A 14443-nucleotide genomic window follows, 5' to 3' on the forward strand; every position below is an offset into this window, starting at 1 on the left:
ATGGAAACTTAATAGTTTTATTTATATATATATATAGAGAGAGAGATAGAGATATTGTGATAAAGACGCACTCACAGGTCTTACAGTAAAATAAAAAGCATTTTTATTGTGAGCGCTCTAATAAGCGAGCCTTTCTCAAAGTGGGTTCCAGCCGAAACGTCAGTCGTGCTTATTAGAGCGCTCACAATAAAAATGCTTTTTATTTTACTGTAAGACCTGAGAGTACGCGTTCATCACCATATCTCCGTACAACTAACCAGAGGATCGCACCCAGGCATCCGATACCTCTTTTTTGTGAGTGCCGGTAATCATCCGAATATATATATATAAATATGTATATATATATAATGTTAGAAAATATGCATTCCACGTGAGACCATTAGGAGCCACTATTCACTTTCATCCTAAAAAATAGAATTGAAAAGGGGTCATGTATATTTATGGAGATTCGTATGCTGTGAATCCATTTGGCCCATAGGCTTACTGATAAATAGGAATTATAATAACTGTTACATTATCCTATATACAGTATATATATTTAAAATATATGTATACCGTGGTCAGTTCTGTCACATGAAGAAGCTCCATCTCAACTGTGATCTTGTAATCCCTCATGGGTAGCGTATGAAAAAATAAATATTATAACATTAAAGTACACACACAACAATGTATAAATAAATGTACATAAGTAAAATGTTATACTCACCATCTTCAACTTCATCCATGTGAGTTTCAGGAACACTCCAGATGACATCATCCGCTAAAACATCATGAAGGTCCCCTTCATATTCCCACAGTTATACTCACCAACTTCAACCATGTCATTGTGAGCTCCAGGAAAACCCCAGACAAACATTATCCCATAAAATATCCATAAACTCCACTTTACACCCTTCCCCAAGCCCCAGTTCTACTAACATTACCTTGCCAGAATTTCCCTAATAATATCTTTCTACCATTTCCTATAAGGAACATTGTGGTTATAACTACTGTAGCAATGAATAATTAATATATTAAGAATATATTAAGAAAAGGCACTTTTTCTGAACAGCCCTGGCAAATTATTTATATTACAATGGAATTTACCCTCCACGAAAGTCATGTAAAAAGGAAAGCTACTATTAAAAAATATGTAGGAGGTAACAATATATTTATATTATCTATATAACCATTTTAACAGGAAATCTAGCTCCATTATTGTAGAGCTCATAATTGGTATTGGCAGTGGTATAGCTATATGAAAAGTTTGTGTAGCCATGAAGCAGATCTCCTTAGCCACTGCACAATACAGTAGATGTTATATCAGATGTAATATCCATGGCTACAACACAAATAATAAGAGTTGGTACCAGTTACACAATATCTTGCCTGTGCCACTGCTTCTGTCCCACTTAGTAGCTACTGCAAATGAAAATTCTGTAGAGGTTGTGGACAAAACAGGCTCAAAAACTGCAGATACTTTGCTGCAAGTTGTATTGAATAAACCTTGCAGCAAAGTATCTGCGGTTTTTGAGCCTGTTTTGTCCAGAACCTCTACAGAATTTGCATGGCTACAACACTGTAGTGTGGCAAATGCTCACCATAATACCAGCTTCAACTTGATGTACCATAACTTTCACCACCTGGCCCTGCTTGCTGCATTTGACCCAGCATTTACTAGGCTGAACATACTACCACCTGCACATAAGAACTTAGAAATATAGATAAACCTTTGATTAAGATTAAGGATCTTTAACTCCCTGGACAACAGATTATTACTATTGGTGTTGCATTTGTTACATTTTAAAACTTTGTACATTGTCTCTCAAACCCAAATCTGAATGAGTGGCTATGTCCTTGGCCCACCCAAACCCTACCCTATGGCCAATGGTATAAGGGGTAATTTTAAAATAAAGGCTTGCATAGAGGTTGTCTTAATTCCTAACTGTGATGGGGTTTTGACTCCCTTTCCCTACCTCCTCATTTGTGATCAGGTTAGGGGAAAGAGGGGCAGGAACTTGATCCATCCTATTTAGATGATGTTTTAGGATTCTTATGCAAATCACTTAAAATTGCCCCAGATCCCATAGGCTTACCAAGGACATGACCCCTCATCAGAAGTGGGGGGGGGGACAACTGCACAAAACCTTAGAATATCAGCAGAAATAGCAGATTATTCAATAAACAAATAGTGTTGCTGGTGGTGATAATGATGGAAAGTGAGCTGTATGTGCAGCTAGTTATACCAATGGATGACTTACAGGTACCAAGTCAGCAGGTATAGGAATGAGTAGATACAAAGTTGGCATAGGATGTTAATAGCTAAGCCAAGACATCACAGACTTACTCACTCCTACCAGCTGGGATTCAGATATGTAAAGCATTTGAGGATGGTGTCATCTGAATCTTTAGTGTTGTTGCATTTGAGGAATGGCAGGTTTGCAGCTGTAGATTCAGGGTGATTCTGAAAGATAAATATAAATTGTTATTGCAATTGTTGCTATACAGAACACACTGCAGGAAGAAACTGCTTTGCATCTGTATTTCCTAGGAAATCCCACACCTCTAGTTACCAATTAATCACAAGGCTGTTAAATCCCAGGGAGAATGTGAAATATATATATAAATGCTGGATGAGCTTAACCCACCTCAAATGACTCAGAAAATAGTGAATGGAGTATTTAAGATACAAATATTAACATTTTCTCTAGGACTGCATGAGCCATTCTCCAAATTATGAATATGCAGAGATTATAAAAATGTTGTTGAAAGCCAATGATCATATTAGTAACATTTGGCTTGTTTGGCTACTTAATACTCACTTTTATTTACCATCTAGTTGTATGAATATACTTTAATAACTTGCCCTACTGCTGCAAACATACACAGTGCTGAGGAAGAGCCAATAAAGTCTAAACAGAAAGGAGAAGTACATCCCATAATCATTAACTCACATCTTCCAGTCGGATTGGTGGTGGAATCCTTTGACGTTCAACATCCTCCCAATTGATGTTCTTATAAAGTGGATGTTCCCTTATATTTCCATTCACTCCAAGACGTTTGTGTGGTCTTTTTTTGAGAAGCTAAGAAAGAAAAAAATAGTTGTTTACATAGCATACTACTCCACTTTCCCGTACATAGCTGTGGCCAGAGTAGATTGGGTGTATGGCACAAAATACTACATGACATTTCCTCCACTAGCGTAACAACAAGGAGGATTTTGCTAAACACAGTGAGCTATTACCTGAAATATTGGTCACACTAACTACTAGCTGAAATTTTTGCATGTTTTAATTTTTAACTGCATTAGTGCTTTTCGCGTTCATTAATATAATATATATATATTATAATATTCCCACCATCACATCACCCGTAATTACAGAAATAGCATATTGGGAATGTCTATTTGCAAGAATCAAATTATTTAGAAAAGTCCAAAATGTGACCATTTTTATTTTACTGATTTACCTTTCTTCTTTAATAATAATTCTCCCACCAGTAACACCAGAATGAAATATGCAAAATAACCATAACTGACCTACTGCTACAGAGAAAAGGGCACACGTATACTGTTCTATAGAGCAGGTACTAACAGGTTTTTCTTTCCAAAAAGTTGTTGGAGAAAACACACAATATGTATCTGTTGTTTTTTCACATTCTTATTTTTCTGTTACAGAGGTGACAAATTAACCTTTCGATTAAAAAGCCTCTACAATAAAAAAAAATATGCTCCAGGAAGAGGCACATCCAATGGACAACGATTTTTCATACTGTCACTGGCCATTAAGATCACAATACATCATAAAACTGGCCTGCGTCTCTGTTTTGATAAGAATGGCTTTTTAACTTTTTTCTATCATTATCAGCATTTATTGACTGTACATAGTTCCAGTAAGTTACGCCTGAATATATTGGATTGCTATCCAAGTTGCTATTGTGGTACACCAATGGTGAGTGACCCCTGAGAGTTGTGAAAACAGAAAATCCTTGCAGTTGTGTGGCCAATAAACTAATTGCCCAAACCCACCTTCTGAAGGAGATCTTGCAATGTTGCACTCATCCATTCAGGAAACACCGGCTTCTCAGTGAGGATGGAACTTCTCACATCATGTTTGTAGCTGTCGTCCTCAAAAGGGGATCTTCCAGTGGCCATTTCGCTGAGTATTATCCCAAATGACCACCAGTCTATTGCTGCATTGTACTTCTTATTAGCTAGCATCTGAAATATAAAGAAAAGATTTTACCAAATTGCTAAAAAAAAATCTGATGTATTTCTTATATACTGTATGAGCCAAGAAAAAATAGTGATGGCTCAAGGAAAAAAAACAGAAAGATACTTTGCAAAATGTAAATACATTGTAAGAGTTGGCAGAGCTTGTGGTCGCAGGGAGAAGTTTACTGAGAAAGCAGGTACTAGGGAACAGATATAGGGCAATGCTTGTATTGAATTCAGACAGGACAGGTACAAAAGGTAATGCTGGTAACAAACAAGGCAGGCAAAGTTGGCACTGCTGGTACAGGCAATAAATATAAACAACCTTTGTGCAGTTGGAGGGCATAAAGACACAGCATATATGCCATAGGTGCCAGCAGAGATGTAGCCTTACAAATATATATCATTAATATTAGTAAGGTATAATGCTGCTTTATTCACTTACACATGATCAGAAAGAGCTAATTTACTAGTGCAATAGGCAAAACTGCAATAATCAAAATGCCATTTACAAAGATACCGGTGCCATTGATAGTTCTCTATACTTATATTTTATGACAACATGCCAGTTGCGTCTGCTTTGCAGAAAAAGGTGCAATGTTAACCGACATAAAAGAGCCTTGAGGGGGTGTTACTTTTTAGGGATCCCTTTAGTGTTGCACCTTTTGCACACAGCTCAGTTGCACCAGCATTACATGCCAGCATTGTGATCAACTGAAGAAAAATATGAATGCACCTTATGGGTGATTAACCAAAAAGGTGGCAAATTAGCATCCATGTTGGTAAAGCTAATGCTCACTTTTTTACATTTTCACGTCTAGTAAATAGTTTTCTTTCAGCAACCCTGTATTTCCCTCTGAAGTGAATAGATGTGTTAAATATACTGAAGAGTTTCCTACCTCTGGGGCCATGTACCAGCTTGTTCCTGTTTTTTCACCGATGGTATTGTCATCAAAAACTCCTTCAGCTGCAACTCCAAAATCAGCAATCTTCATGTGTCCTTCACAGGTAAGCAGGATGTTTCCAGGCTTTAGGTCACTGCAAGAGAGAGAGAGAGAATGAATTCATTTAGTGGCTGTTAGTAAATGATAAACTGTAGCCCTTCGATCATAGTGTCACATCCATTTTAGTTCCCTTCGCTCACTCCATAACTGCTCAGTTACGATGTTCGTATTCTATGACTGCTTAATTACTTTATTCTCACTTCAAAGTCCCTCAGGCACCCACAGTTATCCTTCCATGACTTTTTAGTGTTCTTCCAGTCTATAGCCATACCAATTCAGCCCCACTTTCCTTGTTTCATATGCACTCACATGTCTGGAACTGGGATCCAAAATAGGCCCTGGCATTTCAAGCACACAGAGGCCCAAACAACCCCAATAAATAGTGACTGTCTATAGCATCCTCGCTGGCATTTGCCAGAATCTACAGATTGCCAGTCCAGGCCTGCTCACTCATTCCCCTCTACAAATCTAATTGCCCAGTACCCTCATTCCATATACTCATTCTCCTCTTGCTTCCTAGCCAACCCCTTCCTCTAAGCTCAGTGATCTCCAAAGTCCCCTTATGAAGTGTTACAGAAAATAATTTCTAATCTGCATGCATTGGTACAAGTATCAGTATTCTGTGGGCGCATCTGCATATGTAATGTGACCCTCCCTTTTGTACTTTCTTCATTCAGATTTCAGCCTTCATATAACATCTGCCGACACCCAAAGGCCACAGCTACAGGGATATAGGGCCAAAACAAATATTAACTGAACAATATAAAATATGCAGACATAAGAACCCCAATCGTATACTTACCGATGGATGATGCCTAGAGAATGGAGATACTGAAGTCCACAAATCAGTTCTGCTGAGTAAAAGCTGAAAAAAAGACTCAAATGAATAGCTGCACTGAATACTCAATACTGTTTCCTTACACTGCATGAGTAGAAATGAAACAGACAGGCCCATGTTCCTCTCCCAGCCTCCCCCTCATGACTATAGCACTGCCAAATGCCAGCAGCAATGTATTTATGGGGTACATGTACATGTATTTATGTATCAAATACCTGTGTCTGTGGTGCAACGTGTGTGTGTGTGGGGGGGGTGCAAACATGTAAAAACATTGCATTTTGCTCCCTGTTTTTGTGCCTCATAAATGTTTCCTACCCCACTGTATCTAACTATAAGTGTGTTGAAGGCCACTGAATTCTCATGCATGTGTCACTTTTGTATGCCCTTTATTTTTCAGTTTTGACAGTGTTACCTCAGCTACCTCCTAACTCCGTTTATCTGATGCCTTTTCACATTGATACATATCTGTAGCATCAATTCCTATTGATGCTGTCACTAGTACATAGTAACTTACATGATGTGTCTTTTTTTCAGATGATGCTTGATGGACAGAAGATTACTGAGGCTGCCTCCCCCTGCATACTCCATGATGAGGAAGGCGTATTGCTGAGTGAAGAGATAAAAGGGAAGAGAGTGAAACACAGGAACTAGAAGCACAAAACTATCAAGTGTAATGCAGGCATGTCCCACAACATAACTAAATACAGAAGAATAATTATTTACTAATCAGGAAATATGCTTAATTAGGCTTATAGTGAACATAGTCATGTGTGAATGTAAAATGCATGTAATAACAGCAAACAAAGGGGCCTTTTATATGGCTTTTGGCTTATATGGCTTTTGTTGCCCACATACCTAAGGATGTTCATGTCTAACTGCATTAGATAAATGGTTAAAGGTATGTAGCTGAGCTTTGGAGAACTGGCAACTAGTGAACTAGTGAAACTGGCAACCAGTGAAACAAACTGTATGGCAACATTGGAAGTAACATACGTTGGTTTGGAAGGCTGCATAGCCATGGCACAAGAATGGACTGCCGGAAGTAACCTTCAGGATTCTGGCCTCCTTCTGGATCATATCCTTCTGCTCTTCCTTGGGTGTCTTCCTGATAACTTTTACAGCCACACGTTCTTTTTTCATTTGTATAGAAGCCAAAAACACCTAAAGAATAAAAACAAAAGAAGGTTAATTAATTGATTAATTCATTTATTAATTGTTCTGTGCACCTTTACGTTTGCAAGTTGCTAAATACTGGCCCCTACTGGGCATAGAATAATGACATATTACCATAATGAAGCTTCAATTTTTAGTTATGTGGTTGTTCTCAAGAGCATTTTACCTTGCAGCTCACCTGCAGAGCATGTCATTGGTACCATAACCCATATCTTACAAGTTAATTCAAGGGACTGAATCTATTCTACATATCAGCTATTCTGGTTGGCTGGGCTGCCATGGTACCATGGAATCTACCAGTGGACCCACCTTTAGAAGAATACCCTTTAACTCTATTTAAGCTGGGCCAAGGAGCTTCTGTACCCAAGGCAAGGATAGCTATCTGCTGTCACATTTTCCCTGTTTGGAAGAGTCGCAGTGGACTGAAACCAGGTTATACAAGAAGGGTAAGGAAAAACTAGCTGGTCTGTTGAGCTGCTCATATATTGTACTGGAGTACATAGCACAACATACATATTTAAAATAATACCCATAAATTTTTAGTAATTGTGCTTTACACAGGTCCCTGTGCTGCCTATGGGGCAAATTCACAAACCGGCGAAAATTCGCCAGCGTTGGCTTTGGGCACATTGTAACACTTCGGCAGGCATAAATTCGCCTGGACAACGCTAATTCACGAAGATCCGAAGTTGCGCACTGGGTAACGAACGCTGGCGAAGTTGCGCTAGCTAAAATATGCCCAGCAGTTCGAAGTTACGCTAGCGTTGGCTAATTTGCATACGGTGTGCAGTTAAAGTACAAGGCTGTATATGCTGCAGCAAATACATTACACAAGGCCAGGGAACCTTAATAAAATTATATAGAGGTGTTATATTTCCCTACACATGTGCCCACAGTTTAGTTTAGGTGCCATATGTTATCAAATGTAGGGGAGAAGGAGGGTACCCCAAAAAAAAAAATTAAAATTTTTGTCAGCTTTAGCCACTTCCCACGAAATGTCAAGCCCTAGCCCTTATCCTTATGTTAGAATAGTAGCTACAACTGTTAACACCCACAACCCCACATTTCTCACTCTTTCTATTTCCTCTATTTTTATTGTAGATAATACAGAGGTCACTTACTTTGCCAAATGAGCCTCGGCCGAGACCCCAGTGGAACTTATAGTTGGTTAGCATGTGTTCCGGCAAACTTTCAGCTTCAATACGCCGTCGCTTCTGGCTGTTTCCTTCTTGGAAAAAAAGTGGAAATTCATATAAGTACCACAAGCAGTTAGGATTTATAGTTTCATTATATGGTTAGATTACATGTCCAATTTTTTTACATGATTCTATTATAGATTGTTTACTAAATCAGATTTATTATCTGCTTTCTTGTCTGCAGTTTAGAATTATAAAACAACTAAAGTGACTGTGTGCAAACCAGGTCTACATATCATCACTATTTTTACTCCATTGTACACTACAATAGTTTTTAGCAAACTATCACTGTGTTGCCAGAAGAATGCTACCTGGTACTTTTCTACATCTGGATACAGCACAGACTATTGGGTTGAACCAGCTCATAAGCCATTATGGCACAGCATCCATTTCAATCACTTAACACCTGTCACCTTGAAACTTCATTTTTGTGTACCTTTAAAAACATGTCCTGGATTGGAAAGGGCACTAAAGCTCCACAACACTCTTTTGCCTTTAGTTAGTATCATAAACAGGACTAAGGAACTGAGTCAAACCAAGGAAGCCTATGCAGATCAACTTATTGCAAAACAATCTTCCCTCCTTAACCATAACCTTCTTCATCTTGCTGTCCATTCAAAGTGTTAATGTAACATGTGCCTTATATGCATAGGGGAATGCTGATCTAAGCATATACATGAGAGCACTAGGGTTGGATATCAGGCAGAACTTCCCCCAGAACACAAGACAGTAAAATCTGGAGGGTCATGGGGTTGGTGTGTCTAGATACAAATAGGTCAAAAGAATCTTATGGTGCTTATAAAAAGTCATCTGAAAAACCTGTCCTTATCTTGATTTTAAAAAATATAACTAAATAAAAACCACTTTTATTACTTATGGTAAATGCACCAAACCATTAAATGGTTCGAGGGACCTCTGCCATTGGCTTCTACATGACCTCGACGGGTTTTCGATGGTGGATTTTTGGATGCAAGCTATTTCCAGGGTTAGGGTATAATATATCTTGAAAAACGTGTTTTTTTGTTTTTTTTTTAAAAACGGTAAAATTTGAGGGTTTTTTTACTCAAAAATACCTTTGAAAACGCACATTTTTCATGAAAAAAAAACAACTCGACCTTTAAGGGGGTGGTTCACCTTTACAATAATTTATAGTATGTTATAGAATGGTCAATTCTAAGCAATTTCTGAATTGTATTTAATTTTTTCTTTTTTACAGTTATGGAATTATTTGCCTTCTTCATCTCAGTCTTTCCAGATTTAAAAAAACACATGCTCTGTAAGGCTTCACATTTGGGGGGCTATTTTTTAAAGTTTGAATGCCAAAAACTCGAAGAATTCGATTTTTTTTTTATTATAAAATTTAAATTATTTGTGAAAAACAAACCTGAACTTTTCAGGATTTATTATTTGGAAAAAGTCAGAATATGAAAATCTGGCATCTTAGATCCGCCGAGGTTGTATATAAGTAAATGGGAGATGTCCCGAAAATATCCTGATCTGCCCTGGGTTTCATGAAATAATCCAAAGTTTTCACAATTTTTGGGCAAAAATCGGAAAAAAACTGAGTTTTTGGGCGGAAAATCCAAAAAATTAATACAATTTGGATTTTCATCCAAATTTCCAGATTTTTTCGTGTTTTTTTCCTGCACTGGAATCTTTTGGGAAAATGTATTCATAAATAAGGTGAAATAACATGTGCGGATTTGGCCAGAGTATATTTCAGAAAATAATGATTTATGGAGAGTGATTGAATAAAAACCTAAATAACTCAAAAACCAAAAATAATAAAAAAAGAAAACCTTTTTAAAATTGTTTCAGAATATCAATCTCTACATCATACTAAAAGTTATCTCAAAAGTGAACCTATTGATATTACCTATTTTTGTCAAATTCTAGATCTGTTGCAGCCCTTGTTCTGCAACCCTTTTGAACTCCGTATTTGCATATTTGAAGTGAGCAGGGCTAGAAAGCTATATGTAGCCAATCACAGTACAGGTAAGGGATCTGATATCCAGAATGCTAGGGGCCTGGAGTTTTCCGGATAATGGATCTAATACTATGGGCCATACCTTAAGTCTACTAAAAAGTAATTTAAACATGAAATAAACCCAATAGGCTGGTTTTGCTTCCCATAAGGATTAATTATATCTTAGTTGGGATCAAGTACAAACTACTGGTTTATTATTACAGAGAAAAAGGAAATCATTTTAAAAAACGTAGATTATTTGGATAAAATGGAGTCTATGGGAGATGGACATTCCGTAATTCAGAGCTTTCTGGATAATGGGTTTCCGGATAACAGATCCCATACCTGTACTAGATTACTACTGATTACACGGTCAGCTGCCAACTCCTATGGAGATACTGTAAATGTAGATATGGAGGGTCATACAACCACCAATATACCCTTAAAAACAGCTGCTGTTTTATATGCAGGTTTTCTTTCTATGCTGTTTGAATAGAGGGCAGAGGAAAGGCAACAGTTTACAACTGTCCTTGCTTCACTTGGATTGGTATATACTCAGCATGGTGAGATATAAAATACAGACAGTGGAATTTGTTAATAACTTACAACATCCAGTGTTTGAAGTGAAATACAAATGGTGTAGGAATGGGAATTATAAAATAACCCCCCCCCACTGTGCAATAAAGAAGCCCCCGCATACTGACACATCACCAAACTTACCCATTATCACACCTACTGTACATTTGACCAGTATTAAAAAATAAGCCCCAGTACTAGTGTTATAAAATAATAATTAAAGCTTAAATGTCATCACATTTATTTAGAAACAGTTTTCTTACCTTCTACAGTGGTACTGTCATCACTGCTCCTTGATCTCTTTCTGCTGCTTTCTATATTCACATGATGGTCATTGGCAGCAATACTGATGTTATCCTCAAGTTTGATCTTCTTCGTCACCATTTCTTCATCTGTAGTCTTCTCTTCTTCTCTTCGTCTTTTCTTGGATACAGACACCATGCTTGCAGTAGAGAATATGCTTAAAAGCACTTTCCTCTACGCAGCAAGGGGTATTCAAAGAAAGCACAAGAAATCTCTCTGAAAGGCAAAATCTCTCTAAAATCTCACTAAATCGCACTAAAATCGCAAGAGCAACAAAAAGCACTGAGTCTCTCATAAGAAGCTCAACCGCTCTGAGTTGACCAGTAGTGGTAGCACCCAACTGTTACTTTGCCATTCACAAGATGGCAGCTTTCTGTGTGTATACAAGGCGGCCATGACACCACAGCAGCCCACACCAATATCAGTAGTAGAAATAAAGTATGTGATAGTAAATATGGTTTTAAATTTTAGGAGCCAATAGTAATAACAGATCCATCCACATATTGTACAACCTCCCTATGCCAGATATGCAAAATTGCTTTATTTCCAATGCACAATATTCTGCAACATAAAGATTTCAATTAGCATTGCTAAAATCAGGTGCCATTAAATACTGATACAAATAAGTTAATAGAAGTGTAAAAATTAACAAGTAACAATGTGATAACAGTGTATTTGGCCATATAAAAATCAGTATTTGAAGGACAAGAACCTCCCTATATATATTGTATACTAATGTTTATAAGTGACTTTTTTTTTTTAGCAGGAACCACTTTTAAAGACATAATGAGCCATGAGCTTATTGCCTAATTCAATAAAGCCAGGTTCAATTCAATAACAAAAACATATCTCACTGGCTACCACATAAAAACTATATGAATCTCGCCCCGAAGTGTTCATGTGAAACACTATAAAATAACATTTTCTCATGGAATGGAATCTGGCCCAATATTTGATTTGTTTCTTAAATAAAAATGTCCTGCACACAGTCCTGTTCTAAAATATCTTCCATACATTAACTGCATCGTAGAAAAAACAGAGCAGACCAGGAGAGCTGTCCCATAGCTCCTACTACCTCAGCTAAATTAATCTTTGAAAATTGTTCTGGTGTTAATGCTCTGACAGGATTTTCCAGGGATTTCAGGATTGACACCGTTTGTTCTATCTATCTATCTATCTATCTATCTATCTATCTATCTATCTATCTATCTATCATCTATCTATTATCTATCTATCTATCTATCTATCATCTATCTATCTACACTGTATTTTAGTTTGGATCAAGTACTTTTTTATTATTACAGAGAAAAAGGAAATCATTTTAAAAATGTTAATTATTCGGATAAAATGGAGTCTACGGGAGATGACCTTCCCGTAATTTAGAGCTTTCTGGATAACGGGTTTCCGGATAACGGATCCCATATACAATGCACAAGAGCCATGATTATCCTGTAAATTATATTTAAATAAAAGGTGCTTAGTGATGTTATAAGATATAGGGCCAGATTCAATTCAGTGAGAAAAAGGTTTATCACGTTAAAAACTCATTAACGAGATTCAGTTTGAGATGCAATTCAATTCAGAAAAACTTGTTTATCACGTGAAAACTCTATTGATGTCTACAGGGAAAAAACTGGAACTGAATTCAGAGAAAAGATTTTTCACCTCAAATTGAATCTCGTCCATGAGTTTTCACATGGTAAATCATGAGATGCCTTTCTCTCACTGAATTGAATCTGGTCCATACTTTGTGCTCAGTGATGTCATTTCATATGACTCACTTATGTATTATAAACAACATACCTCCTTTTTTTTAATAGAAACAGCAAATGTGCACATGGTATATTTAATCAATGTAATAATTCTCCATCTTGTCAGTTTTTGAGTGGGTCACCACAGACAACTGTGGAATGTTCTCTGGAAAATGTGTTATTTTTTATATATTCATAGTTATGCCTAGTAAGCCTTATTTTTCTGCAGATTTGGATTCAGACATCTGGGGGCACATTTACTAAGGGTCCTATATCGAGGGTTAATTAACCCTCGAATTCGACCCTCGAAGTAAAATCCTACGACTTCGAATATCGAATTCAAAGGATTTACCGCAAATACTACGATCGATCGATCGAAGGAAAAATCGTTCCATCGAACGATTAAATCCTTCGAATCTAACGATTTTCCTTCGATCAAAAAACCCTTAGAAAAGTAATGGGGAAGGTCCCCATAGGCTAACATTGTAGCCTGGTAGGTTTAAACTACCAAAGTATGTAGTCAAAGTTTTTTTTAAAGAGACAGTACTTCGATTATCGAATGGTCGAACGATTTTTTAGATCGAATCGTTCGAATCTAAGTCATAGTCGAAGCTCGTAGTAGCCTATTCAATGGTTGAAGTACCCAAAAAAAAACTTCGGAATTCAAAGTTTTTTTACTTCGAATCCTTCACTCGAGCTTAGTAAATGTGCCCCATAAGCTGGAGCACACATTTGCTTTCATTAGGGAATTTTGTTCATACCTGCTTCTAAAAACATTTAGGGGGTTAGAGGTTTTTTTTTTACCTCAAATGAACTTGAATGCACTTGAAAGGTATCTTATTTAAGAAAAAACTCGAATGGCAAAAACTCGAATTTGTGAGTTTGAATCTCGTAATCTCTCCCAGCCTGCCCCTCATGACTACATGCTGCCAAATTCCAGCAGCAATATATTCAAAAAGACATATGCTTGAGAATTCAGTGGTCTGCAAGTGTAAAAAATTGCAAACTGCCATACATTTTACATGTTTGCACCCTGCTCAACAGACGGCACCAAAAACACAGGTATTCCAGCTGAATACACTTGAAGACCACTGAATTCTCATGCATGTGTCACTTATACAACATTGTATGCCCTTTAATTTTCAGTTTACAGTGTTACCTCAGCTACAGTTTTGGATAAGTGAACTAAACAGCTTACATGCAGCTATACTGTGACTTTCACATTGTCATATATCTGTAGCATCAATGATCACTGCCTGATGATGTCACAAGTACAGAGGTACTTATTGGATTGCATTGGATATAGAATTGCAGCAAACTTATAGGCCTCCTATGTGTACTACATCCACTTTGTCTTAACAAACGTGTCTGTTTTTACTTAAATCTGCAGTTTCAAAGGCCAAATACAAACAAATCACTAGTGGGTAAAAACTGTACCAATATG

The 14443-nt window shown here is 37.2% G+C and overlaps 1 protein-coding gene across 1 annotated transcript; it reads right to left on the minus strand.

Moving 5' to 3' along the window:
- Positions 1 to 1920: 1920 nt before the first annotated feature.
- On the minus strand, positions 1921 to 11496 carry LOC108705587 (protein kinase C delta type). The gene is made up of 9 exons (XM_041590002.1): positions 11209 to 11496; positions 8329 to 8435; positions 7028 to 7195; positions 6549 to 6640; positions 5999 to 6061; positions 5092 to 5230; positions 4007 to 4198; positions 2934 to 3062; positions 1921 to 2443 (listed from the first exon to the last, which is right to left on the minus strand). The coding sequence occupies exons 1-9, from the start codon at positions 11384 to 11386 to the stop codon at positions 2333 to 2335; spliced, it is 1179 nt and encodes a 392-aa protein (XP_041445936.1). The 5' UTR covers positions 11387 to 11496; the 3' UTR covers positions 1921 to 2332.
- Positions 11497 to 14443: the final 2947 nt, after the last annotated feature.

Source organism: Xenopus laevis, chromosome 1L (assembly GCF_017654675.1).
Source record: "Xenopus laevis strain J_2021 chromosome 1L, Xenopus_laevis_v10.1, whole genome shotgun sequence".
Lineage (NCBI taxonomy): Eukaryota > Metazoa > Chordata > Amphibia > Anura > Pipidae > Xenopus > Xenopus laevis.

Bases quoted from the DNA above. Each gene is read 5' to 3' on its own strand.
- LOC108705587 (XM_041590002.1), bottom strand. From the start codon at position 11,386: ATGGTGTCTGTATCCAAGAAAAGACGAAGAGAAGAAGAGAAGACTACA. The intron at 5,231-5,998 runs GTAAGTATACGA...TCTCTCTTGCAG, and splicing joins TCTCTAGGCATCATCCATCG to TGACCTAAAGCCTGGAAACA. The intron at 2,444-2,933 runs GTGAGTTAATGA...TTTATCTTTCAG, and splicing joins CACCAATCCGACTGGAAGAT to AATCACCCTGAATCTACAGC.